The sequence below is a fragment of the Strongylocentrotus purpuratus genome, unplaced genomic scaffold (genome assembly GCF_000002235.5).
Source record: "Strongylocentrotus purpuratus isolate Spur 01 unplaced genomic scaffold, Spur_5.0 spur5_scaffold_8, whole genome shotgun sequence".
Classification (NCBI taxonomy): Eukaryota; Metazoa; Echinodermata; class Echinoidea; order Camarodonta; family Strongylocentrotidae; genus Strongylocentrotus; species Strongylocentrotus purpuratus.
In genome coordinates, this window is record NW_022145614.1 from 10,778,209 (window position 1) to 10,804,161 (window position 25,953).

The 25,953-nt window shown below is 37.1% G+C and overlaps 1 protein-coding gene across 1 annotated transcript; it reads left to right on the top strand.

Annotated features, from left to right (window-relative positions):
• Nucleotides 1-3,574: 3,574 nt before the first annotated feature.
• On the top strand, nt 3,575-25,666 carry LOC579873 (secretagogin). The gene is made up of 10 exons (XM_030975837.1): nt 3,575-3,694; nt 5,937-6,023; nt 17,114-17,200; nt 17,799-17,855; nt 18,662-18,736; nt 19,244-19,299; nt 20,211-20,268; nt 20,830-20,889; nt 22,083-22,142; nt 23,311-25,666. Exons 1-10 carry the CDS (start codon nt 3,671-3,673, stop codon nt 23,443-23,445), a joined length of 699 nt encoding a protein of 232 aa, XP_030831697.1. The 5' UTR covers nt 3,575-3,670; the 3' UTR covers nt 23,446-25,666.
• Nucleotides 25,667-25,953: the final 287 nt, after the last annotated feature.

A 25,953-nucleotide genomic window follows, 5' to 3' on the forward strand; every position in this document is an offset into this window, starting at 1 on the left:
CACGAATAGAATTGCCAATTGGGAGTGAAACACTTGACCAGATTGCTTTCAGGAAATGGGGAATTGAAATTGAGAAGATTAGACACGAAAAAGACAACAATAATAAGATGACCTGGCGGTGTGCCTTGAATTGCAATTCGGACACGATCAGATGCTGCTTGTCCCTCCTTCAGTCGAAGTCGCATATTGATTGGGTTAAAACAGAAGGTACAGATAATCAGAATATCACGAGAACATATTATTTTCTCTCTGGTGATTATGACGGTGATGATCGTGGTAGCTGCTTCGGTTGGCCACTCAATAGTACCAAGAGGTCAGCGTCGAAAGGAACACTGGCACCATGTTGGGAGGGGGGGGGGGATCAGTCGGTCTTACAATGTAGATAATGAGTAGGGGTGTTAGAGAGGGGACTATATGTTTCTTTTTCGTTAACTTTTCATTTATCTTTATTTCTATCTCGATACCCCCCTCCCACACTCTCTCTCCTCCCCCTCTCTTTCTTCCTTCTACCTCGCTCTTTTTTGGAATCCTTTCCTATTTTTTTCATCTCACATTTCCATCGGCGGGGTGGCCGGGGAAAGGGGAATAATTTTAGGGCGTGTTCTTCCTGTTTTGTTGTTTCTCCTGAGAAGGTAACGCAAGGGAAGAAACTTTTTCTATTCAGAAAGACAACTTCAATACCCGTTACGACACAGAGGCCTTTATCGGCAGTATTATTATTTGAAACACGGACGTTTGTATAAGCAGAATTGTGGCGCGCGCAAGGCTTCACTTTAAGGACATGAGCCTTTCGTGGGCGGAGTTTTAAATGAGAAAGTTCTCGAAGACAGCCTGAAATGTTACACCAGTGAATTTCTCTTGAGTGTTTTCGTAGTATTATGTAAACGGAGATGCAGTCCATCTCTTTTATTAACATAGAAGCATTGACAAGTGTGGAAAGCTTTAACGTCCACCAATGTTTTCTGAAATAAAATCCGCCATGGTCGTAAGTAAACAACACTGAAAGGCGATCTTACCACACCCTTCTCTCTCTCTCCCTCTCTTCTCTTTCTCTCTTTCTCCCAACAATGTGATATTTGCCGCAAGTTTATATTTTGGAGGGGGCGGTTATTCAGAGGCATCCCACAACCCCTTCCACAGCACCCTTGAGCCTGCCACGCTTGCATGGCTCATGTTGAGTTCGATGACCATCGTGCCTGCACGGTGTCGATCCAATATTAGGATGGTCTTGATATCCCATCTATGCATGCTTGCATGGTTAACCAAGTATTGTGAAAACCAAACATCTGATTAAACATTCAAGTAATGGCATTTGAGTGAAATCACATTCGAAGTATTAATGCAGATAAAACATCACGCTACCTGACGTACGAATGGTGCAGAATTCAGCCTCATGTACAAGGGGCATATGGATACCAACCCACAATACAAGTGTAGCAAATAGACCATTTTCGTGTTGAAACAAAATCCTATGCATACGTCTTTGTGAAGTTCCTAGATACGAATTATTTCATTAATCTGTTATGAATAATTGTATTTCAATAGTCAGAATGCGAGCTGCATGCATCAGTTGTTACTAGGTAGGATGGCATTATGGCTTGCCCTACCTAGCAACATATAATTTATGCATTTTCCACTACATCACACACGCACACACTGAGAGGAAGTACCAGCAGTCAATCGATGAAAGTGGCGCCATTTTTCTTTTAAAAACAACCAATTGTGGGTAATTGTTCATACAGACTATACTTCTCCAATATGAAGTCAGTATTCACACATCCGATCATTGAGCAGTTTAGGTGAGTTTGGAGGTATGGTTTGAAGTGTTCTATAGATTGCTAATATTTGTTGTTAAAAAGAACGCTAATGGTGTTGGTTTAGGCTGATGTTTATCGCGCTTGCAAGGATCGATATCAACTCTCATTCTGAAAGCCATCGAAACATAATATATTATGATCAATCAACGAAATGAGGTCTTCAGATATGCTTATTTCTATCGTATTTACTAAAACCCTCGTAACTCTAATATAGTTGATATAAAATAAGGAAGGCCTATGTACTTAAGTGTCTGAAAGCTAATTGCCTCGGTTTATGCTAATTTTTACCTAGATTTTAGGGGTCGAGATCGACTCGCATTTTTAAACCATCGGTATCTTTAATTATTCACATCGCTCGTGTATCTGCATCTGCCTCTGTGAGTCTGGTCATGCTACGGTATCTTCTGATCAATAAAACTGGAGGAATCTTGATCTACAATATACAGTGTCTAAAAGCTGATTGCTATGGTTTATGCTAATGTTATTGCACTTATAGAGGTTGGAAGAATTCTTTAACCATTGTAACCATATAATCAATGAAGAAAATAAAAGATCTGCAATTTGAATAATTGTTTAGTTAATGCTAATGTTTGTTACGCCAACGGGGATCACGACAAAGTTGCACTCTTCGACTACTGGAAACATGTTATCGTTTAAAATTAGAAATCAATGTCTACAAGCTATGTCTGAATGATATTTAGTTCGATTTATACATACTAATGTGTATCGTGTTTACAGCGGTCGAGAACAACTTACAAAAAGAATGATCAGTAAAATGTTGGAGACAGATGAAATCGAGATAAAGGAAATGAAATTGGAGAAAAACGTGATGATGGTAATATGAAAAAGAAAGAAAGATGGAGAGAAAACAAAAACAAGAAAAACACTTAGACAAGATAGCAAATTGGGAAATGGAGAGAGTAGAGGACATGGGTAAACAAAAAGAGTGAAAGAGAGAGAGAGAGAGGGGGGGGGGGGCAAATCGCAAAAATTGTGGCATTTTGGCAAACAAATTGGAACTACTTCATGCGTATGCGATGTCAACCGATGTTAACCCTTGTCGAAAATTCTAAAGGACTTTTTAATTGGCATGTTTGTTCGATAACTTTTGCTATCTGTCTGTAAATTTGTTTTGACACCCCTCGTTCGAGGTCATCCTGAGACGCCCGGGTAGGCACATCATGTTTCCTACTGCTCTCGACTTTGTCCCTACACTGCATATTTATTAAGCCGTATTATATACGAGGCATCACCATAATCACATCACTACGCTGCCCGTCGTGACTACAAATCGATGAACATGAAAAATTCATTAGGCAAACCTGTTGTCGATGTCGAGTGCGTAGAATGGATTACTCCATAATTTTGTGTGCGTGTGCGTGTGTTTGGTGAGTGTGCGAGCGTGTGTGTGTGTGTTTTATGGTTGGTGGAGGTGAATAACCATATAGCCCAATACCATTTGTCCAATTTTTTATTTGTCTATTCCCCACGAAATATAATTCTCGTTTCGTTTAATTTTCACTATGTCCATTGTTAGTTCCGCAACTTGAAATATTCTTGAAGTGTGGCCCAATCATGTAGAACCACACAATCATCACGCCTTTGTAACTGACACTGCGCTATATCAAATACCTTTGGGATTGTATCAGAATGAAAACATGGGTTATTCAAAGCTGGCAAAGTGCACAAAGTTAACGTGTGAGACTATACATGCATGATTGGCGTTTATAATGATTGACAAAATATGGTACTTGAATGATTTATGGTGAAACTTTGTCTCCTTTTTCTTCATTACAGAAAGCGGCTACATCGATCAGGATGGTCTGAACAGATTCTTCAAAGACTACTTGGAAATGATCACCGACAAATCCACAAAGGTAAGAAAGAAATGATCTAACTTTTTATATCAGCATGATTAGCGGCGAGATAGGGGAGGTTACGGGGTACGTGACTTCACTCTGTAGAATACCAAGAAGAAAAAAAAAAAAACGAGAAATCGAAAGACACCGAAAACGAGAGAGGAAAGCACTAGAATATATTTCAGGAGCCTCCCCCGCCCTTCCCGGGATCTCCCCCCTCTCTCTCTCTCTCTCTGTCTAATTTATACACGTCATCACCTGTTTAAGCTGAGTAAATATTATACTCTGATTTTTAGGTCAGATACATAGCGAACCCAAAGAGGGGGGGGGGGGGGGTGCTGGCCCAACTTCTTAAAAAAGGAAAAAAATAAGAATCCTGGATCCGCCGCGAACATTAAGATCTAAACAAATTATCCTATTTTTGTCAATGATCGTTCGCTTGATGCAAAATCCTTTTGCCCTAGGCAGCGTTTCACTAAACCTGCATAATAAGTTCAACAATACCCAATTGAAACGCGTGTATTAAAATATACGAGCATTTAAATGGGATGTCGGCGAGTTCGTACTTACGACGGTTTTGTGAAACGGTGCCCTGACGTCGTACAGGGACTCACGATGACATTGTATACATTCATACAGAACGCTAGAAATCAGGTGAAGAGGGAACATGGATATCATATTCCTACCAAGAAGCTGCGTTGGGTCTCTCTTGTTTCCATCGTTTGAATATTGAAACGTAGCTCCTAGCCACGAGTAGGTCACATGGGAGCTTTCTATTCGAACACGATCACTTCACAGTCATCTTTAACCCTTATCGTCTAAATGTTTCCCTATTCCTCACATTGCGCTGTCCATGTAATGGTGTGCACGGTGTTTGACAACGCTGCGAGTTAAATTGGCATTTTCGCGCGCTTCCTTGAGACATCGTTTTTTTTTTATTCTCATGCTTCAGAAACGAGCAATTTAATTGTAAGTCTAAACCTCCTCGGGGAAGATTAAGTTTCTTTTCACATGCGTGTCTCCACGAAGTCGAGACCATGGAATAAGAAAAGAACCCATTCGCTAGCTGAAAGAAAAGCCATACGAATTTGTTATAATTTTCAGCGAGATTATGTATTATTGCCACAGGCGTGTAGAATGAAAATGGAAACATGGTATGATTAATCCTCTTCTTTCAAATTTCTTTCCACTTCCAATTCATATCATTTATAATCCTGCAGTGCCACATTACAAGTAAAATTATTGATGGGGGAGTAAGGAGAGTAGAATTGAGATTCATAATGTCATTATCGAAAAGGGCAATCCAACCTTTGTATTATTAATCTGCATGAGAGCAAAAAGATTAGAGGAACAGAATGGCGAAAGTTTTAAATACATCAGACCGATAATATGAGATTTATGAATGTTTGAAATATGAGATCACTAAAAATGTATGCGAATCTCAAATTGGCAATTTGGTCAGCGGGTTGTGTATGTATTCAACGATTAGTCACTAATCGCTAATCACAAATATCACTAATTTCTGTTTTTTCTCTTTAGTCACTCCTCCTCTGGGGCACTACTCAAATTATTATAGATCCTCTAAAAAGAAATTACCCTTCTCAGTCATACATTTCTAAAAGTATACATGTTAGCAATTTCAGGTGTAGGAAATTTGTCCGGCACTTCGTTACAGTGACATTACGGATTCATTCAACTTGAAATGCCTGTACGTAGAGTGATTACAAACTTTAAAAAATCTGCTTCTCTGAATTGTTCAGCTTCAAAAAAAGAAAGAGAAGTTGTCTATTAGGATTATATTGCACTAGTTTGGCCAGGGGATTAGACCTCCCTGCATGGTCACTGGCAGGTGGTCATTTCAGCAAATCAACTCTCAAAAAAGGGGACCATGGGGGGATCAACGGGTACCGCCTAGGCATTGTTGGCTATATAGAGGGTGCAAGTAGCTACAAGTAGTGCAGTCCCGCTTAATAAACACACAGCTCCCGGTTAACGTCACTTACCACACTGCACAAGGGCAATTCCAAGCTTTTTTTCCCTCTCTCTTTCTCTCTTTCTTCACTTACCTCCGCACTCCCCATCTTTTTCACTATCTTTCTTCTTTCCGCTTCCCCAATCTCTTTCTCAACTCTGTTCATCTCCTTTCGTAATAATGAATGGCATTTATTACAAAAATTGATCTCGCGCATCTAAAGAATGAAGAACTTAACGTTTGCATCATCATCATCATTCATTTATATATTTTACTTCATGTTTGTAGATCACACAGGACTTAATCGATGACGTCAAGTCATGCTACATGGGAGCTTATGACGAAACACAAGATGGACGTTTCCATGTATCCGAGGTGAGCATGAACTAAAAACATGTACAGTCAAACCTGCTTTAGTGACCACCTGTCTATAAAGACCACATGTCTTTAAAGACCATCTTTTGTGTTTCCCTTGGGTGGTCGCTATAGACAGGTTTGACTGTATTTAGAAAATGTTCTACATCTATATTTCATGATAAAACCGTTTGTTTTGAGAAATGTAATTCTATTTTCACCTTCTGTAGACGTCAGTAGATCTTCATCTTCTATTGTCACCCACTCTTGTTACATCTGAAACAGTATAAACACCCTAGGCTTCCCCCTCGTGTATCGGACTATATCAAAAATACATTGTGTAGATATTTTTTTGCTAACGCTCTCAATGATTTATATCACTCGTGTAATTTCCTGTAAGTATGCCTATATTATATATAATGTTTACATCTTACTAAGATTAGCAAATGCTAGTCAATGATCACGCGCCCTTTCCTTGAAGTTTATTCGAATCTATCGTCTAACGTGGCAGTAACTTTGAAATGGTTGGTTGCATAAACCTGTATTTTTCATAACAGTTAGATTCCAATTTGGGAGTGTGTTTACATCTAAGTTAGATCAAAGCATGCATCTGGTCGTGCTTCATGACTGCTATCTGCACATGTCATTTAAATTTGTTTCTAATTTTCTCAAACACTGCCCTTACTTGACGACTATTCCTGGGGATGTTTCACAAAGATCCTAAGTTGGACTTAACAATTATGGGAAGCCGTTAGCATCCTTGAAAATCATTTGTAAAAGTTTTTTTTTTAAGGCATAAAATTTTGATTCAAATCATTCATATTTTCTATTATCAAGGAGATTTCATGTTCCTGAAGTGGAATTTATGAAAAGTCTATAATACTTCAATTTTTGCTTTTGAATATTATTCATCTTAAGGCTACAAATGGCTCTCCATAATTTCTAAGTCCAACTTGGAGTTAAGTTCGACTTATGATCGTTGTGAAACACCCCCAGGACAGCTATCTTGGGTGAAGTCCCCCTAGAACAGCTAACTCTGGTTCATTTACCCCCTGGTTAACGCCCTCCATGCAGGGTAGTTAAAAACGGACAGTTCCCCCATAGTTAGATTTGGAGACACACAAAAACCAAATTTTAATTAACAAATTGTTATTAAAGTTTTTTTCTTCAATCATAATTCTATTTTATGTCCATTTTTATTTCATGTGCATTGTAAACATAGTCATTTGACTATACTACATGTCGAGGGGTCAGTGACACAAAGACGTAACTCCGTTTTGGCCATTTTGAGAAAAATGGTGTATGTGTCGCTGAACACTTGGGCCTTAAAGAGTTAAGTCTATGTCTCACTAGCCATTGACTTCAATGGGGTGTTGGGTGGAGTTAAGTCTTTGTGTCCTCGAAAGCCCACATTTTCCTGAACATATCAAATACTAATTTTTAGCAAAATATGGAGTTACTTCTTTGTGTCACTGAATCCTCGATGTACTTTGTATCTTTTTATTAACCAAATTGGATCGAATTGAATTGAATATTCAGACCCTGGATTAATTAATCACTTTACCTATATAATGATATAAGTACATATTGAATGTCGGACACAACAGAAATATATCCTTGACGAAATGATGTTTGTCTAGATGAGCGGGACAAATAAACTCCCACACTAATTTATAATTGAGCTTAGCATGATAATGCTGATTAAAAAAAAAGTCAGGTTTAATAAGATGGATTCATCATATTAAGTGGTTTTCTTTCTCCGTTTTAATGAAAAAAGGAAATATTCTAAAAGCTTTCCATTTTCCAGATTTCCATAATTCGTTGTATTTTCATGTGCACTTAATTTAATTTCATTTGAGTAGTTATAATATATGCAGATAGCTTAATACAAGTGGTTCGTCGTTTCCAATAGCTCGAATCACTTAAAGCAACTTTACCGCGCTTGCAATCGACGTTAATCTGGATCTGTTATTTTTGTGTATCATACAGCGCAGGTGCAAACATTTTTCTTCGACGAAATGAGCCACAAACATATCAGCAACTACCCATCCTGAGACGATTTGATTTCTTTCTTGATCGAATTCATCAATGACAGTTTAAAGTGCTCCGAAGAGGGATAATATTGATCGCTTCCGTCTGGTGATGGCTATGATGGGGCTATCAACTTTGATACATTTTCCAAAAACTCATTTTTGAAAGGCTAAATATTTTCCAAACCCCAACGATAAGTTGATGACTCACCAAGTCATGAAAGTAGGATCTACTTAGCCAGAGATGTATAATTTTTCTCCCATCACAGAATGAGACATTAGAAAGGATTAATGGCCAGGAACCTTGCGAGTAGAAAAGCATCTCGATTCGGCAATGTCGAAACGTCATTTACTTTAGAGGGGTATTGTGGAGTACGTAATCACTCATGTGTAGTTTGCAAGCTCGTTTTGGCGTTTCGAGATAATCCTAAATGATTCAAAATAAATTCAAAATTCATATGAAATACTGGATCAATAATCAGTGGAGCTGCATAAATGTGTGGTTTATACTTATACCCATCATAATTTCATGAGCGTTTCATTTCGCATTTGCTATAAACTATCCATGATTAATTTGACCCAATTACAATAGGTTGTATGTAATTCTCTGTCTGGCCATGAGAAGCTCCACAATGCGCATCATAATGCAATAATCCATATCCACAAACCCACTGGATCAATGCCCCAATTTTCCTTGCATTATTAATATTATCAGTAAATATCAGTCGTCTTCGAAAAAAAAAAGCAAAGTATTATCTAGCTGAAAGAAATGATCATCAAGTACTAAGCAGAAGACATCCCATCCATTTGTAATATCTCACCCCTCTCTTTCTCTCTCTTTATTTTTTGTCTCACTACCTATACCCCTCTCCTTCCCCCTCTCTAACTCGTTTTATCTCTCTCTTTTTCTTCAATCTCTCTTTCTTTCTCTTTCCCTTCTTTCTCACTCGTTTATCTCTCTCTTTTCTTCAATGTCTCTCTCTCTCTCTATTTCTCTCTCTCTGTCCCCCCCTCTCTCTCTCTCTCCCTCTCTAACTTGATTGAATTATGTGAGCATCATGTTTCACATTGCCAGTGAGTGAGCCCTTCTTTATCCCTGATAATGGGCCCCTTACACCATAGGGTGTTCCCAAGCTGTCAAGTACATTTACGCGACATCCCTGAGAGATGGGATGAATGGTGCTCTGCAAATGGGACGATATTTACATAGCGAAAGGGTTTGACATCTTAAGCAAAACGTGCACTCGAAATGGGAGACGAAGGCTCCAGAATGATTACTATTATTGAATTCGAAATTATTTTGGAGGAAACGTATGGAATTTTTGACGTGCAAGACATCTAGTGAGCTCTTTTTAAAATCATGTGTAGTGGAGAGGAAACAATCATGTGAAGATTGGATAATAAGAATGAAGAAAACATGAGGAAAGTTTGTGGTTTTCTTCAAGAATAAATGTAATTCTACCCACACGTCTTAAAGTGACGACAATAAGTTTACTGTACAATTCATAACTAAAGGAAAACAAATAATAATTTGCCTTTGCCATGTCTCTTTGTCGATGTGTGCAAAGCGTTATGGACGTCAATATCATCCCCTGCAATTTTTCATCCTTTATATGATAGATTAATGATGAAATTTGACATACGTTTTGCCTTTTCATCAACAAGCGTGATCAGCTATCAGACATTCGATGATAAAATATCCAAGGTCTTTGATTATAAAATTGAGTTCTATTCATGACATTGCATTCGCATTATGAAAGAAGCTGTCTGGAAGGCAATTAGCCCAATGATTGATTTCGTAATGCACAATAATGAGTGCAAACTGGAAGGTTTTGGAAACGTCAAATCGATGGGAAAGGGAATCAATATTGCTGAAAGTCTCATGCAGTACACACAGAAATGAGTATATGACACCACACGCACACACACATGCACACACACACACACACAAACACACAAACACACACATGTTAAATGAAACTTTGGTCCAAATTATTTTATCTATTTACAGTGATATTTCGTATATAAGGGCATGGGAAGAGCATTCCTTTCGTGGGAAACCTTTTTCTTTTAAGATGTTCTGCCAAAGTGACATTGTAGAGAATTTGCAGTCTCATTTAAATTAAAAAAAAAAACCAGAATTCGTCGGCTTTCTATCTGCTTGTGTATTCGTCTTTATTCCATGCAAACCAAGCCAAGGTTCCTTTGGCTACACACAGTGAGCCTAAACGATAATGGCAAGGGGGAACATTATTACTATAGTAATGATGATTGGGTGGGCATGACTCGGAGCATGCATGCACATAACGAAAAACAATGGCGACAACGCTAACGACGACGCCAGGTTGTGACAACAATCTTTGCAAAAGGGTGGGAGAGTAGAGAGGGTTTGGTAGCTTTGAGAAGATAATCATGAAACAGACTGGGTTAGGGGGCGGGGGAGAACAAGTGATGATACTGTTAAACAAGAGTAGAAATATGAAATAATTATGCTATAAGATTTTATGAAAAAGGGAACTTGGTGGGAGGAACCACGAGGAAACGGTGACACTGTGATGACACAGTGAAACCATACTGGTGCCCATGCAACACCACGTTGCCAAAGCATACGGTTTTGAATGACACTTTCACACTGGTGATATATAGACACGAGAATTACTATAGGACGATTAAATGAACTTTAACATGGTGGGGGGGGGGGGTGGAGTGGAATGCATTTTTCCACAATAGTTTAAAAAGAACAATCGTGTTAATATACTACGATATTTGTGGGATGGAAAGTTGTTAAAGAAAATGTTGAGTATTTTCACATCTACCTTAGATCATCCTCGTAACAAAAATAATAATTAAAAAAAAAAGTTTTCATTGGCTAGAAATTTTTCTTAAGCGTGAAGAGCAAGAAGTTATAAAGAAAGAGAGAATGTGTGTTGTGTGTGTGTGAGAGAGAGAGAGAGAGAGAGAGGGGGAGAGAGATGGGGGAAAGGGAAGTGGAAGAGAGAGAAAGATAGCGTGAATAGATGGGAAAAGGGGAATGGAAAAGAGGGAAGTTGCATGGGAGAGACGGAGTGAGAAAGAGAGGTGAAGGGAGGGAGGGTGGATCTAGATAATTTGAAAAAGAATGAAAGAGGTAATAAATATTTAAATAATATAGGGTGTCCTGCGAGGCAGATAGAGAGAGGCAGGTATTGTGAGAAGTAAAGAGAGAAGAGGGATTTAGAAAATTTAGACGTTGAAATAATAGAAAAGGAGAAGGGGAAAACATAAGTCGGAAGGGAAAAGAAGAGATTAATGACGAATGAAAGGTGAGTAAGAACTCAAAGGATGGGTTGCGAAGGAATGAAAGAATAACAAGAGAGGATGAAAGATGAGAAGCATAAACCGAGGGCGAAGATGTTTCAAGAAACCTCGCAGCTGTATAATTAGCAGGGAGGAGGTAAGGGCTATTTTTCTTGAAGATGTTTATGCTGTCAGAAAAGAGCTCCTCCGTTCATTAATTAATGCAGAATTCTTGCTTTCGTGTTGCCAAGGATGACATCGCAGAAAGTGCATCCTTGTTGACTCCATGAACACAGCTTTGGTCATGACGCAAATAGAACTCTATCAACGGAACTCGGTGTGGTTCGGATTCTCATCATCCGGATTACGTATTACGCGCCGAAAGATTTTGACTAGAGAAACCCGAGATTCAATTTCAAGCGCAACTGAATGGACTGAAATGCAAAGTGCAAACAAGAATGACTGTATATAATTTGCATTTTGGTCTTTTCGCCTTAAAACACGTGACCTTCCTCCCCTTGGGTGAAAGGGGGGGGGGTGTCGAGGTGTAAGCTCGAGACCTCGAGTGAAGTGAAACATTGATACTGTAGCTTACTTCCGGCAGCTTTCCGTAGCTAGTTTAAATTGAGCCAGTCACATAGAAATAAAGAGATGAAGAGCAAGACCGAGAGAGAGAGAGAGAGAGAGAGAGAAAATAAAACGAATAAAAAAGCATACATTTTTAACGTAAGATCTAAGAATGTCCGAGCTAATGTCTCAGAAGTAAAGTATCACATTCCATGAAATCCTCATGTGGTAGGTGACTTTACCCCCTGATTGCATTACCGTTACAGGACATTACCCACAATACAGGCTAATCAGTAGCCAAATCGGGTGAAGAATATACTAAATAAACCTTAAATCGAAATAGGGAACATTATTAGCCCAAGGATTCATGTAATTAAGTCCTTCTTGGGACCGATGTCTTGGGAAGGAATTGATGAAAACGCGACGGTTGAGCGACAGATAAGAAAATAAGAAGTTGTTGAAATGTACACCAAGAAAAGGAAACTGGAGCTGGGTAATTGCCCTTTAGAATAAGCAACGTGATTTGTGGCGTGTGACTTGTGGGGGGAATCCGATATGCGGTGGAAAGAAGAAGTGTGCCGGGGGTGACAAGATGCATCAAGTGAGATTCATCAAGTAATGATGGTATGATGTTAGGCCACACACTTGATTAACGAGGGGAAGAAGATGTTGAAAAGAAAGAAAAGTTACGAGGATGGAGGTCACGAAGGGAAATGAATGGGGACAATAGGGCAAGTAAACGCAAACAAGGAGGGGAAAAAAGAATAAATGTAAAAAAGAAAGAGGTCCCCATAATCTGTTAGCTTTAAATGTATCTTAGTGGTTATTTACATCATAACGACTTTTATATGCGTTTTTTGTTGGGGGAGGGGGATGATCGAATTGCCCCATTGCCCTATCACATACTCTAGTGCTTCTCGATAACACTTAATAATGTTCATAATGAATGCTTTCGTTTGGAAAACCTTTGCCGGTTTATTGGCCTACCAAGTAAATTGGAAATCTCAATGCCACGTCGAGCCCTACATTGCCTTTTATTGACTAAAGGAAGCAACTACCTTCTAATGATTTCCAAATAAACAGGAAAAAAAAGTTTTGGAAAATGTAAGTATATAGAGCGTCTTACTCATGCAGGAACGCTTTCTCATGGCTTACAAACAACTTCAGTGTTTGGTCTAATGCCTTTATCTGATTAAAGCGGAAAGTTTATGGAATTTTCTACACTATGATGACCAAATACTCCGACCCACAAACTCAAACTATATCTCACCCTAACCCTATATACTTTCGACGAAATAAAGCCCGGGGCAATTAAAGATAAAGGTGAGTTCTGGTTTAAAAAAAAAAATTCTCACAGAATCAAACGAAATTTACACTGAATGTTCAAGATTACAAATAAATGTCATTAGCCAAACAATTTTGGTAGAAAATGTATACTGGCTGAGTAATGAGCATAGAAAGATTAGGAAATCAAGGTTAGTAGCCCCGACACCATGTGTGTAGTCCTATATACATCTTTCTGTGTACAGGTGCTTGTTATATACTTTACCAAGACTGGGCCAAATTTATTATGATTTTGATGACTCCAGAACTTTGCATTACACACCAATACGTACATGCTATATGATCAACTTTTTCTGATCCATTCCACACCTTTTCTTTCACAATGAAATCGGATGACCAGAACTCACCTTTATCTTTAATATTGTCGCGGGAGCAAATGTTAGATTTTCTCCAGTTGGTAGTTACTTCCTTTTGTATTGGACATGGACGCTTCCAGACGGATTATGTTTAGCACATTAGCTGTCGTGGTCTGATGGGTTTTGATTTACCACAACCCCATTTTTAAACGACCGAGCAATGAGGACGATGCGAAGCAGCGATCCACCATATTATGCGTTCTGCAAATCTTTGGCCATAATAATTGGTTTAATGACACTTTGTGGACAAGGCCAGGCGATAAAGTATTCTCATATTGTAACCAGACACCGTGACTGACATGATTCCTTCGGGGACGCATACAATGTGATATGTTTGTTTTAGTTTCAAGATCGGTTTTAACGTGCAATAAAAAGATGTCAGACACGATAAATTAACACTTTGAAACTATGTCGTCATTATCATAGTTGCACAAATATTAACCCAACCGTCTAAAGTATGAATCTTCCGATAAAATAAGTATCAATAATATAACTGGAAGGTTCTATTCAAAAGACTTGAACAGAATATAATCTTGTTTCATGCAAATTGATTGTGATGCAAATAATTACCATTCTTACAAATATTAAACTTGAACAGTATTAGGGTTTGTCTTTCATAATTATCAAATGCCTTTGTTTCATACAGTCATTAGTTTTAGTATTTTGCTTACTTGTTTTCATTAGATAAAACGCTTCTTATATATCTTTGCATTGGAAGAAGACACCACCATCTCAGCGTGAGTGAATATAAAAAGGAAACGTCCCAAGATTCTTGTCTGTCCTTTGCTTCAAAATAAACCTTTACTGTCTAAAAAATAAAAATCCCTCCCCGTAAATCTACAAGATATATCACTTAGCGTCACGGAGATGACACTCGACTGTCATTTGATATCTTTCCGAGAAAGTGATATGTTTATTATGAATGCAGCGGATTTTGAATCTACTGTGAAATACGAGAAGATATCAAATATGTTGACAGTTGCGTAGCCAGCTAGGGGCAATGGGGGTGGTCATTCCCCTTCCTTTCTGTTTCTTTTCTCTTTCTTTCTTTTTTATCTAAAAGGGAAAAACAGAGCGGGGAAGGGGGAATCAGAGGAGAAAGAAGCAAAACGTTGAATATTACCTATACTGTTTTGCAGGCTCGAAGCCAGAGTTTGATGTGGGGGGGGGGGGGGGGGGGGAGCACATACAGGTAATCGATCGAGGTACAAAAAAAGGGGGTCTAAAAAAGTTCAACCGATCTTGGAAATTTGTGGGGGGCAAGTGTCCCCCCCCCCCCCCCCCCCCCGTGGCTACGTGCCTGCTGTTTTGAAATCATGGCTACGTGGGAGTAAAGGAAATAAAGAAGAACGTGAATAGAGTCATCGACTGGGGGATTATGTTGCGAAAGGAACATTAGTATTCATGAGACGCTTTAATTGTATCATTATTAGATGGGCAAATAATGTTATAACAATAGTAGATAGATGTAGAGATAGATGGAAAGATAGATAGATAGACTGGTAGATATAGAAGAAAAAAATATACAAATTAAAGAAAAATATATCATGATGTCTAAACAGAGTTTGTTATATACTGACTAAATTTGCAGCCGAAATCGTGGTCCGAAATGGAACTCAGTATTAGACTGAGAGAATTTGAAGAAGAAGGGGGTGGGGGAAGAGAGGGAGAGAGAGAAAGAGAGAGAGAGAGACAGAGAACGGAAAACGGAAAACAAGAGCGCGAAAGAGAGGGGAAAGGGGGGGGGGGTACGCTAGCGGGAAAGGACATTGTGATCAAACTCGGCCTATGGAATTATGTCTCATATTCAGACCTAATTTCCTCTGCTCTCATCTTACACATATGGTACAGTAATCATGTTAATCGCATTAGAAATAGATCCTTCAAATATTGTATCTCATATTGCGTTTCAAACGGAAAGTAACGAGGAAAAAATGGGTACCCCAGTTTGCTGAGCTACCAAATCCGTCTATATCAGGTCATCCTATTTGTGTGTTTCAATTCAATTTCAATTCAATTTAATATAAGCTTTCTTTTATTTGCCTTGTAGCTAGCTGGAAGTGATTATTGGGCTCATGTACTCTAATGAAAATGCATTATGTATTGTGGTGGATACGTGATGTAATTACAATTCTCTTTTTGAGAAAAGTTATAGTTAAAGAATAATTACTGTAATTTCCTTATTATTGTGACCACTTTTGTTTCAACTTAAAAATGTATTGTGTTTTATATGTTTATTGATAAATGAATACCTCAATGTGCTTCAGTTAGCTCGTTACCTACCATGCAATGGTATTCTTTTTGTAATTTTTTTAGGAACTATTACTTTCGACTATCTCTCAAGACCTTTTCATACACACGACTTTACACTTTTATCATGTCCTTGTTAGGAGCCATTCTGCCCCAGATGCCAATGATTAACTTTCTTATAATTTCTTCATAGTTTTATATTCAAGACAGTTCTGCATTACAACTGAGCTCACAATAGAAAAAACAATTAGGTTGCGCATTAAGTAGTTCATCAATATCACCGAATAAAAGAAGAAAGATACTATAAGAAGGAATTCTTAAAAACAAAAAGATTATTCGGTATATTAAAAAAAAAATCGCATAAATTCTGCCAAGCTTACGTAAACAAATATCGGCGTCTCGTATTATGTATTGTGGGTGTAATGGGAAAATACCTCAGGGAAAAAGGGGAAGAGAAGAGGCATGTATTGGTTTCAGATAAGGAAGCTCATGTGTATTTATCTTGATAATGTTAGGCGCATACGCGACAACATGAAGCTTTTCTGATTAGTATGAAATTTCACGGAACCATTTTAATGTGTTCATTTTAAAAAGGTGTAACACAGACGATACGATCCCCCGGAGAGTTTTGTGGTTATGAATATTTTGACGACGAGAGATCGTTTCTTCATGTGAAAGTATAAATGTACTCGCAGCAGCAATTCAAGTCAAATTCTTTCGATCGATGTTCTTAAAGTGCATTATGTGACAGTTGTGACAGGTTTACGATATCCATGTAGCTTTTACAATTTCTCGTTAGGTGTGGGCGTAAGTTAAGTCTTGGCAGAAACCACGGTAGCATGTTTCGAACAACAACAGAAGAACATCAAATTTGTTTTGGGAAACAGCATGAATATAGAAAGATGATGACTGTATAAAAGCGATGGAAATATGATTTGTGTAAAAAAAAAATAATAGGAATACAGGTTTTGATCTTTTAAATATATTTCTACTTTACTTATGTCTTCATCATCATCATCGTCGTCATCATCATCATCATCATCATCATCATCATCATCATTATAATTAGAATCATCTTCCATATCCCCACCTCCACCACCATCATTATTGTCATCATCATCCTCATCATCATCCTCATCATCGTTGTCATCAGAGCTTGGCACGGGGCACGACCAGTATCTGGGAAGACAAAAACGAACTTAATCACCATAACCATTAGGTCCCCCCTCCCGGTAAAATTGACCGATTGTTATTTATTTGTATACGTGTCTGTTTTGTTTGTTTTTAGCTAGCAGAGATTTTACCGACCGATGAAAACTTCTTGGTGATCTTCAGGAAAAATGAGAACATCACGGATAGCAGAGACCTGTTGAAGGTATTTTTTCCCTCTTATCCTCAAGCGAGGTTTTTATTTCCATATTTACATGTATTACTCAATGATTGAGTGACTGTTGAAGAGAGAGAGAGGGGGGGGGGGGGAGAAAGATGGGTCTAACTCTTTGGAGAGAGAATACCAAACATTTACAAAGGTTAAATTTCTTATAATTTTCAATCAAGTCTTAGGAATAATATTAATATTTGATTTTCACAATGGATATCATTTTTAGCAATATATAGGTCAAACCTCTAATATAGGTGCCTCCAAAATATTCCAAGATAGTTGATTGGCCCGCCTACGGATTATCTAACGCCCTGATTTTCCCATCAAGATGAAATGTCGTTCTGTTCATTTGAAGATGTAGAACGCATGAAAGTGATATTATATATGAAATTCAATATCAGTTAGGATAATCCGTTGAAGAAGATTTATTTGATCAGAGAAGCTATTGATAATACGACTGCAACTCTAATGTACTCATTAGAAGTCAATCTCATGGTAATTTCAACAGCACATCACCTAACCAAATGTACCAGATTGTTTAAGGTTCTGACGATCGATTAAGTAATGATTTGATATTTGTGTATCATTGCAGATTTGGAAGAAGTATGACACAAACTCCAGCGGCTACATAGAACAGTCTCAATTAAAAGTAAGCACATGTCAATAATATGATTTCAGCGACCTTTCGCAGTCTTTTTTTTCCTCTCTCTCTGCCTATTCCCTTTCCATTCTTCTTTCTTTTTTCTTATTTCTCTCCTGTTCTAAATCTTGTACAATTTTACCGAATTCATTTATAATGCATAATATTCTATTTGTTGTATTTATTATTTTAACTGTATATAGTTGCAATGTATTTTCAGGGCCCCATGGAAGACCAGCTTTTGTTTTAATGAGCTACCCTTGTGAAATATATAAACAATTGATAACAAATAAATGAAATAACCATCATAATCGGCACCAAACGAAGCAAAGTGTGCTTAAAGTAAAACAAATAAATAAAAACGTATTGATTAAGCTCAGGTCATAATCAGAAAGCATTATTTGGATTCTATGATAGCTAGTCCCCTTTTAATCACCTTAGATAACTAACCTCGGATAAATACCTCCTATGATAATTCCCCTAGGTCGTTATCTAAGAGTAATGGGTAATTAGTAGGGGGTAGGTGTCCAGTTTTATTCCTGGATGATTGTCCTGTCATGCCTGGAGGCAGTTGTCTTTAGTTAGTTGTTCGAGGTTCAAGCGCCACAGGGGATATTTATCCGTTGTAATTTTCTGGAGGTAGTTATCACAAGGTATTGATAGCCCGAAGGTGATGGTCCGGTGATAGTCCGGTGTATTAGCCCTGATAAACATGATAAGAAAACATCACTATATTGTGAAGTATTGAGAGAAGAATCGATTTATATGAAATTTGAAAATAGAGTTATATTTTTGTCATGATTTTTTTTTTTTAGTCGTTCATTCGTGATCTGTGCCATGGCAAGAAGGAAGTTGATGAGAAGAAGTTAGATGAGTACGCCGAAGCAACGGTAAGCATATACGTAATATATATATGTAATGGGGGTAGTGTGTCCGGACGCTGAAAAAATGAAAGCTTTCACTTTTTACCTTTCGGTTTAAAAAAAAATAAAGCATCAAAAAGCAGCTTACCATCATAAAAATTTACCATTTTTAATATTTTTAATATAAGTCTGAAAATGTTTATGATAATAAAATTATATGATAGTAAAGCAAAAAATATTAAAGATGAACAACAAAAAAAGGGTAAACTTGAGAATTGGAAATGGATGAAAATTAAAGAAAAAAAATTATAAGAAGATGAGAAAGTAAAAGGGGAAAAAGAACAATATTAGGGTTTTGAGAAGAAAAAAAAAAGAATCAAAGCATAAGCTCTTTTCATAACGCAAATGGAATCCAGAAGTGGCGAAAAATGTTGATCCATTTTAAAAGAGAACACATAGCAGATGTAGAAGAAGTTTTTATGATAACAAGGAGATTGATTTTTTATTGGTCTTTTTTCATCAATTATTCCTCAGCTCAAGATTTGTGACAGGAATAACGATGGTCGACTTGGTTTACGAGAGATGTCAAAGTAAGTATACACAGCCCATTCACCCAAATGAAAACCTTGCTTTATTAGTTGCACAGTGCTTTTATTTAGGAATCGACGATGATGAAAATGTTGATGATGATGTTGATGATGATTCACTTTACTTTACGGCTAAGATATCGAATAAAATAATTATTCTTGGAGGCAAGCAACAAGGAGGGGGCCTATGGCTTTGAGTCCTATCAGAGGGACGTGGTATGAGGATTAATGTTTTATCAACAGAAGGTATAACGCATCGACTTGGCTGTGAACGCATCACTGATCTACCATTGGCCCATCACGTTTTCTTCCTGTTTGAATAAAGTCATCATCAGTTTATGCCATCCTTTATTTCATTAATATTATTTACTGGATTTTTACTAATTGCAAAATTCGTTTTTGTTAAGTGAATCTTTGTCTCATAATGATGCAATCAATTTCATCAGAAGTCATCGCATTATAATGAACACAATTATAATCATGATAAAAAATGTAGGCCTATCAGGATAAATATTCGTATCATCCTAAAAACTTGTAAACTTAGCTTTTAAGATTCTGATGGCCTCGTTCTCTACACAGAATTTGGCGCACGTGTTACAGGCAATGAGTTGTGTATAATACGAGACGTGCAGGTGCAGTTTCACCAGGAAGGGGGGGGGGGGGGGGGGTGACGTCTTGCTGCCTGAAATTTGACTTGCTCTTTTTTAGATTAAGAATGTAATTTTTTCACGAAAAATATAGCCAATAAGATATAATAGTTACGAATAGATAACTGCCCAAATATTTTACTTTTTATTTTGCGAAATTACAGAGCCCACCGTGCGCCCTCGGCTCCGTTTCTAACGCCACACAGTGTGTCTATCTATGCATTATTTTCTTGACATTTATATTTGTCTATAATTTCTCCTCTGCAGGTTGTTGAACATCAAATCAGAAACGAATTTCTTGAGCCAATTTGACGAGAAAGTAAAGGTAAGCGAATACATTCGACAGAGATCAGCCTGAAAAATGTCATATGATTAATATATAGATATATATATTTTTACACCAATCGTATGATCTATTCTCTATATGTTAAAGGTAACGGAACGTAACATAACAATGGGGGTTGGTTTGAGGGGGCTAATATGCCTTTACCGTCATTTTCAAGTAGAATATTCAAGCAAGACCTGTTGCATTATTGTTGGTAACATTACTTGATTGCGACCAGTAAAAAAAAGGAGAAGGAGAAGGAGAAGGAGAAGGAGAAGGAGAAGAAGAAAGGATGAGGAAGAAAGAGAAAAGATGAAAAGGCCACCATCCAAAAACTTGATCTGAGGCAACATTAACATGGGCCGTATATTTGCATGTCTACAACTGCGTAGCCAACTTATGGACTAAAAATAGAAAAAGAGTTATTATGGGCAACTTAACCAAACAGTTGAAAATCTTGTATGTTTTTTAAAATAAATTTGGCATTCATTAAAAAAATAATTCTTATACTGTATCAGGCCTATGAGTTAATAAGACACATTTATATAATTTTAATTTTAGAACATGTCAGAGAAGGAGAAGAGACGTCACATCAACAGGGTCTTTCAACATTACGCACAGGTATACATACTACTATATATGCCCCATTGCACATGATGCGTCAATTTGTGCTGGCGCAGGACTGCGTTAGCGTCATCGGCTTGTGCGGACTTTGATGCGCCATTCGAGAGCGGCCTTGGACATAGAATGAATGCATTATGAACTGGGCAAACATAGCTTTGAGTTACTGGCGTATGCGCGCTACAGCCTTGATATTAGCCAGCTAGGTAATGGCGCAATTGAAATGACGCCTCGTGCGCACCGGCACTGCGAGAACAAAGTACTAGTTAATCAAGAACGTGCAGTTGTAGTATATGGTAGGTGTGGGGCCGGTGTCTGGAAACTTAAACATAAAGCCTTAGTTTTCTTATGTCTTCAGATTGAACGAAGGATATTCATCAAATACCATCATGAATATTTGTCCGTTTTGACATTGTCAAAAGTTTAGTCTCAGAAGATTTATGAAATATTGCTTGTAAACTTCTTCAAATCGCTGTTTTAAATCAATCCTCCGGACACACAACCTGTCTTGACAATATTCTTGCACTATTCTGCGTCGTTGTATATTTACTTTCTGCCATTCTGCACGCTCCCGCCCCCCCCCCCCCGGGATTGGACCGCATGCCTGTTTCCCAAATCTCCGGTAAAGGGGTAATTTTTCGTGCGACAAAGTCCGGACCGCCATTGACTTTATAGATATAGGGGGGTGCTTTCAAAAAGAGGGAACATGCATACGCGTACCCTAAATAACCCTGAGTTGGGAAAGGGGGGGGGGGGTACGCTACACCCTCTGAAATACAATATAACATGTTTTAGCAAACAATTCCTTGAGCGGTCTTATTAATAACGTGGACTTTACAGGTTTCAGCGCATATTGCTAAAGAGTGCAAGACGCATTGGTGCTTAAATCTTACTAAATGGGAGAATTGTATGCAAAGTATATTAGGGGATTTAGGGCCATCTTTTGTCCAAATTTGATCATTGGGCAACATATTCTAGAAATACCACTGTCCAATGTCTCGTAGAGTATATATATAGAAGGAATTTACCCTCTCAATATTTCTCTTTTTTTAATCAATATTTTCATGAATCATTTAATTGTTTTATCCCATTTTGACCTTTTAAACCATCAGATATTCATACAATGCTTGTGATCATGGTTGTGAAATCGATACGAAATGAAATAAGGTGGAATGTTGTTTTTATTTTGCTAGGATGGGGGTAACGAGCTAGAAGGAGAGCGGCTTGATGCGTTCATCTCGGATCTCATGGATGTAAGTGTTTAAAGGGAAATACACCCTAGCTATAATCATTGCAAATATGAATTCACTCAATCCCTACGTGAAACAAGTCTTACTAAGAAAAAAAAAAGTTCAGAGGAAATGGGAGAGGACTCCGAAATATTCGTCACCGAGTTGCCAATTCAATAATTTTTCAGGGCTGACTTTCCCTTTAAAAGGCAATCCAACCTTCCTCACAAGGTGAATTTTCCCGGGAATACGATTTCATGAATCCCGTGATATAAATGAATTATTTCATAAGGATAGGAGAAGGAGACGGTGAGCGGAACATATCTCTTTTTAGCACAATGCTAAATGTCGGTCAATGAAGACATAATTCAAATCCACTCATTGCAAAAGTATAGCCAATTACAAAAAGAAGTAATACTATGGAATCAAGTAAGCACCCATTTGGAACTGCGCTGTTGTTTTTCTTAGCAATCAAAGTTCTTCCGAAAATTGTCTACTCATAGCTTTCAACCCTAAAACCTATGTACCCCATTATGTATTTTGTAAGTACATATCATACTTTTAATTGACATTAATTTGCTGTTTATCGGCATAGCCTCGACACACTAATCACTTTATTTAGTAGGGCCCTTACTTTCGTCATGCAGATGAGTGTAAACTATCTATCAGGGATCATGTTATCGATCACAGATTTTGGAGTTGAAATCCATTAATTTCACAATAATAGTGGAATGTGGAATTCACTCCAAAATAAACTGCTGAGAGTGGATCCTACGGTTTTAGCATAGATTTCTACCTAAAAAACGAATCGATAAATGTGGCTCCAAAATACGGTGGATTCCTACTCGTGTTCAATTTAATTTTCATAATTACCTCTGTATTTTGATATGTGTTTGTATATTCTATTCTATACCTTCTGTATTTTATTCATTTCTTTATTTATTTCAAACAGTTTATTGATAAGAAATTGAATAGATTCTTTTATAATCGGAATAGATAAAATGAATACTTAAATAAATAATATTACATCAATACCAACCAGTGAAAATGCTACATTTTTTTAGTATACATGAGTGTAGGTGCATGTATACTTTTGTGTGTTTGACTTTATACGCATATAATTCAAATCAACTGAAATTGAGTTGAAAGTGAACCGTACCGAGTTATGTTTTATTTATTTCTTTCTTTACAGACGGATTCTGACATGGACATGTCTCAACTGGAGTTATCCAAGAAATCCATCTTAAATTTCTTTGACATCAATCGAGACGGCAAGATCAACTTGGAGGAGCTGGCCATGTGTCTCAACGTCTACAAGGGTCTCTAAGCTTGTGGTACAGCGTTCAAGTTGAATTCCAAAGATCGCCTCATTTCTTTCACACCTACCCCTGAAAAGAAACCCCCAAACTTGCCTGATATATCATCAATCAACGTGCAATTCTTACGTTAAACGGTAATCTGCCTATTCACACATTCACAGTGCAATTCTCAGCAGCGTCAAATGTGTTAAAAACATGATTATTTACCAGAGAATAATCATCTTTTGCAGGCTAAAATAACACTGAATCCTATTTATTCATACATTCACAAAGTTATTCATAGTGTAGAAAATGTTCAAAACGTAATTATCATAAATTATTGGATAATTATAAATCCATATCAAGCTAAACGTTCTCATTTAGAAGAATGTGAATGCTAAAGGTACAATTATACACTTCCCTAGACACAACCGGTAAAGCACATGTTACAAAGTTAATAAGTACTTTGTAAGAATAATAAAAAGAAAGAACAACCAGAAGAATTGTATATGATAAAAATTCTGTCTATTCGGGATTGAGAACGATTTTGTTTTTATTCATAGATTTAGTTATTGATACTTCAAAAGCTTGTTAATCAGATTTGAATTAAAAAAAAAGAAGATGTCTTTACATTTCACACTGTCATTCCGGAATATATCGGTGGGATATATTAAAACATTTTCAAAAGTGCAGAATAATAATATGAATGCGATTAGTAAGAAGAAGAAAAAAGGTACGAAAATTACAAAAGATGCGAGCTAGTTGCGTGAGATATAATTATGTTGCATCTTCTTAAAAACGATTCACGACGGACTTCTTTTTGTTAACCCTATATCCAAATTCTGACGCACAATATTTTGAAATGTATAGTTATATCACAAGCCAACAGTAGGCACTATTGAAATTCATGTCACGACACACACACACGTCTATTCTGTCATACGATGAACTGTTTATTGTTATGATCACTGTGCCTCAACCATCATGTGATTAAAAGTTTTGATTTACTTGATGTCACTTGTACCATGATGTGAAGAAGAAAAAAAAACAAATATATAAACATTACATGTACATTTTAAGTTTTGAGAATCGCCCTTAATATGCAGTATCATTTAAATGCAGAGTATTGTGATAAAAGCTCCATTAATAGCGAAAAATTTATAGATGATTTGCCAAGTACGCATTTTTAGAAATGAAGACACTTATAAATAATCGTGTTTTTATCGTTGAAATGAAAATAAATAATTCCAAGAAATAATATTTAGGTTATATCGTAACAGTTATGTAGGATAAATTTGTGTTGTCATTGTGCAATTTCTGATGATAAATCACAACGTCACAAAAAGCGGCCTTCTGACTTTTTTGTTTTGTTAAACGTCTCCATGCCAGTATAATTAGCAGGCTTGGACATTGTGCTTTGAGTATTACGTAATGTCTTTAAAAAAGTGTAGCGTACCACATAATATTTAGGAGAATGCGTATGTAAAAAAATTAGAATTTACACAACGTGTTATCGTTAAACATTTGTTTATTCTTTAACGAATGAACTTTATGAGGTAGAGAGAATGGTAGAAATGTATGTTTCAGTAGACATTGATATTACATTCCATCATTTTTCACTCTGATGTAAATGATAATTTATTTGATATCTTTGAATAAGATTGGACTTCGGATGAATATTATGTATTTGCATTTAATATAATGTATATTATGAAACATTCATGCTATTATCGATATCTTGTCTTTATTGATGTGCCGATACGTGTATTATATATTTATGACATTTTAATGATGTTTACCAACTATTGTGAATTATAGATCAACAAACACAAACGTGAGAGTCTACGTCACGAGGTAGAAAAATATATTGCGGCGATTGTTGTGTTCTGGAACATAGTATACTGCTGTCAGAATAAATATTGAGAAAAGTATTTATGGAAAGCTAACTTGAGGGTAATGTTCTGATTGACCCGGCACATCGAGTCAGGGCAAACGGTTTTACATGTACAGAGTATTAAATGTGAACAAACTAATTATTTCTTTATCTTGGTTGATGAATATATTATGAAACAAACAAGGTATATAGGAGAGTAACATTATTGCAGCCGGAACAGAAATACATGTAATTAGAACTAACTATGTAGGCTGTGTAGCTGTTAGAAATGTGTAATCTGTGCATCTTTTTGTAATCATTCTGTTGGCTTCTTTTTGTCAAATTGTGTGAACGAATAAAAGGTCAAAGCCAGTGAGCTTGAAGCGTCACGCCGTCTTATTATTTTGTTTGAACCATATCTCATATCTGTGAGTGTGTGTGTGTGTGTGTGTGTGTGGGGGGGGGGGGGGTAATGTGATAAATGGGTGTGTTTGTTGTTTTGTTTCGCAGAGATGTGAATATACAAGAAACTCAACTCCCATATATATATATATATATATATATATATATATATATATACTTAAATCCCCACTGCACTACTTATAGCTACCTGCACCCTCTAATACCTAATCTGTGGCCATTGATCCCCCATGGTCACCTTTTT

Excerpts from the sequence above, each read along its gene's own strand:
- LOC579873 (XM_030975837.1), top strand. The coding sequence starts at position 3,671 with ATGATCACCGACAAATCCACAAAG. Across the intron at positions 6,024-17,113 it reads GACGTTTCCATGTATCCGAG|CTAGCAGAGATTTTACCGAC; the intron begins GTGAGCATGAAC and ends GTTTGTTTTTAG. Across the intron at positions 22,143-23,310 it reads TCATCTCGGATCTCATGGAT|ACGGATTCTGACATGGACAT; the intron begins GTAAGTGTTTAA and ends CTTTCTTTACAG.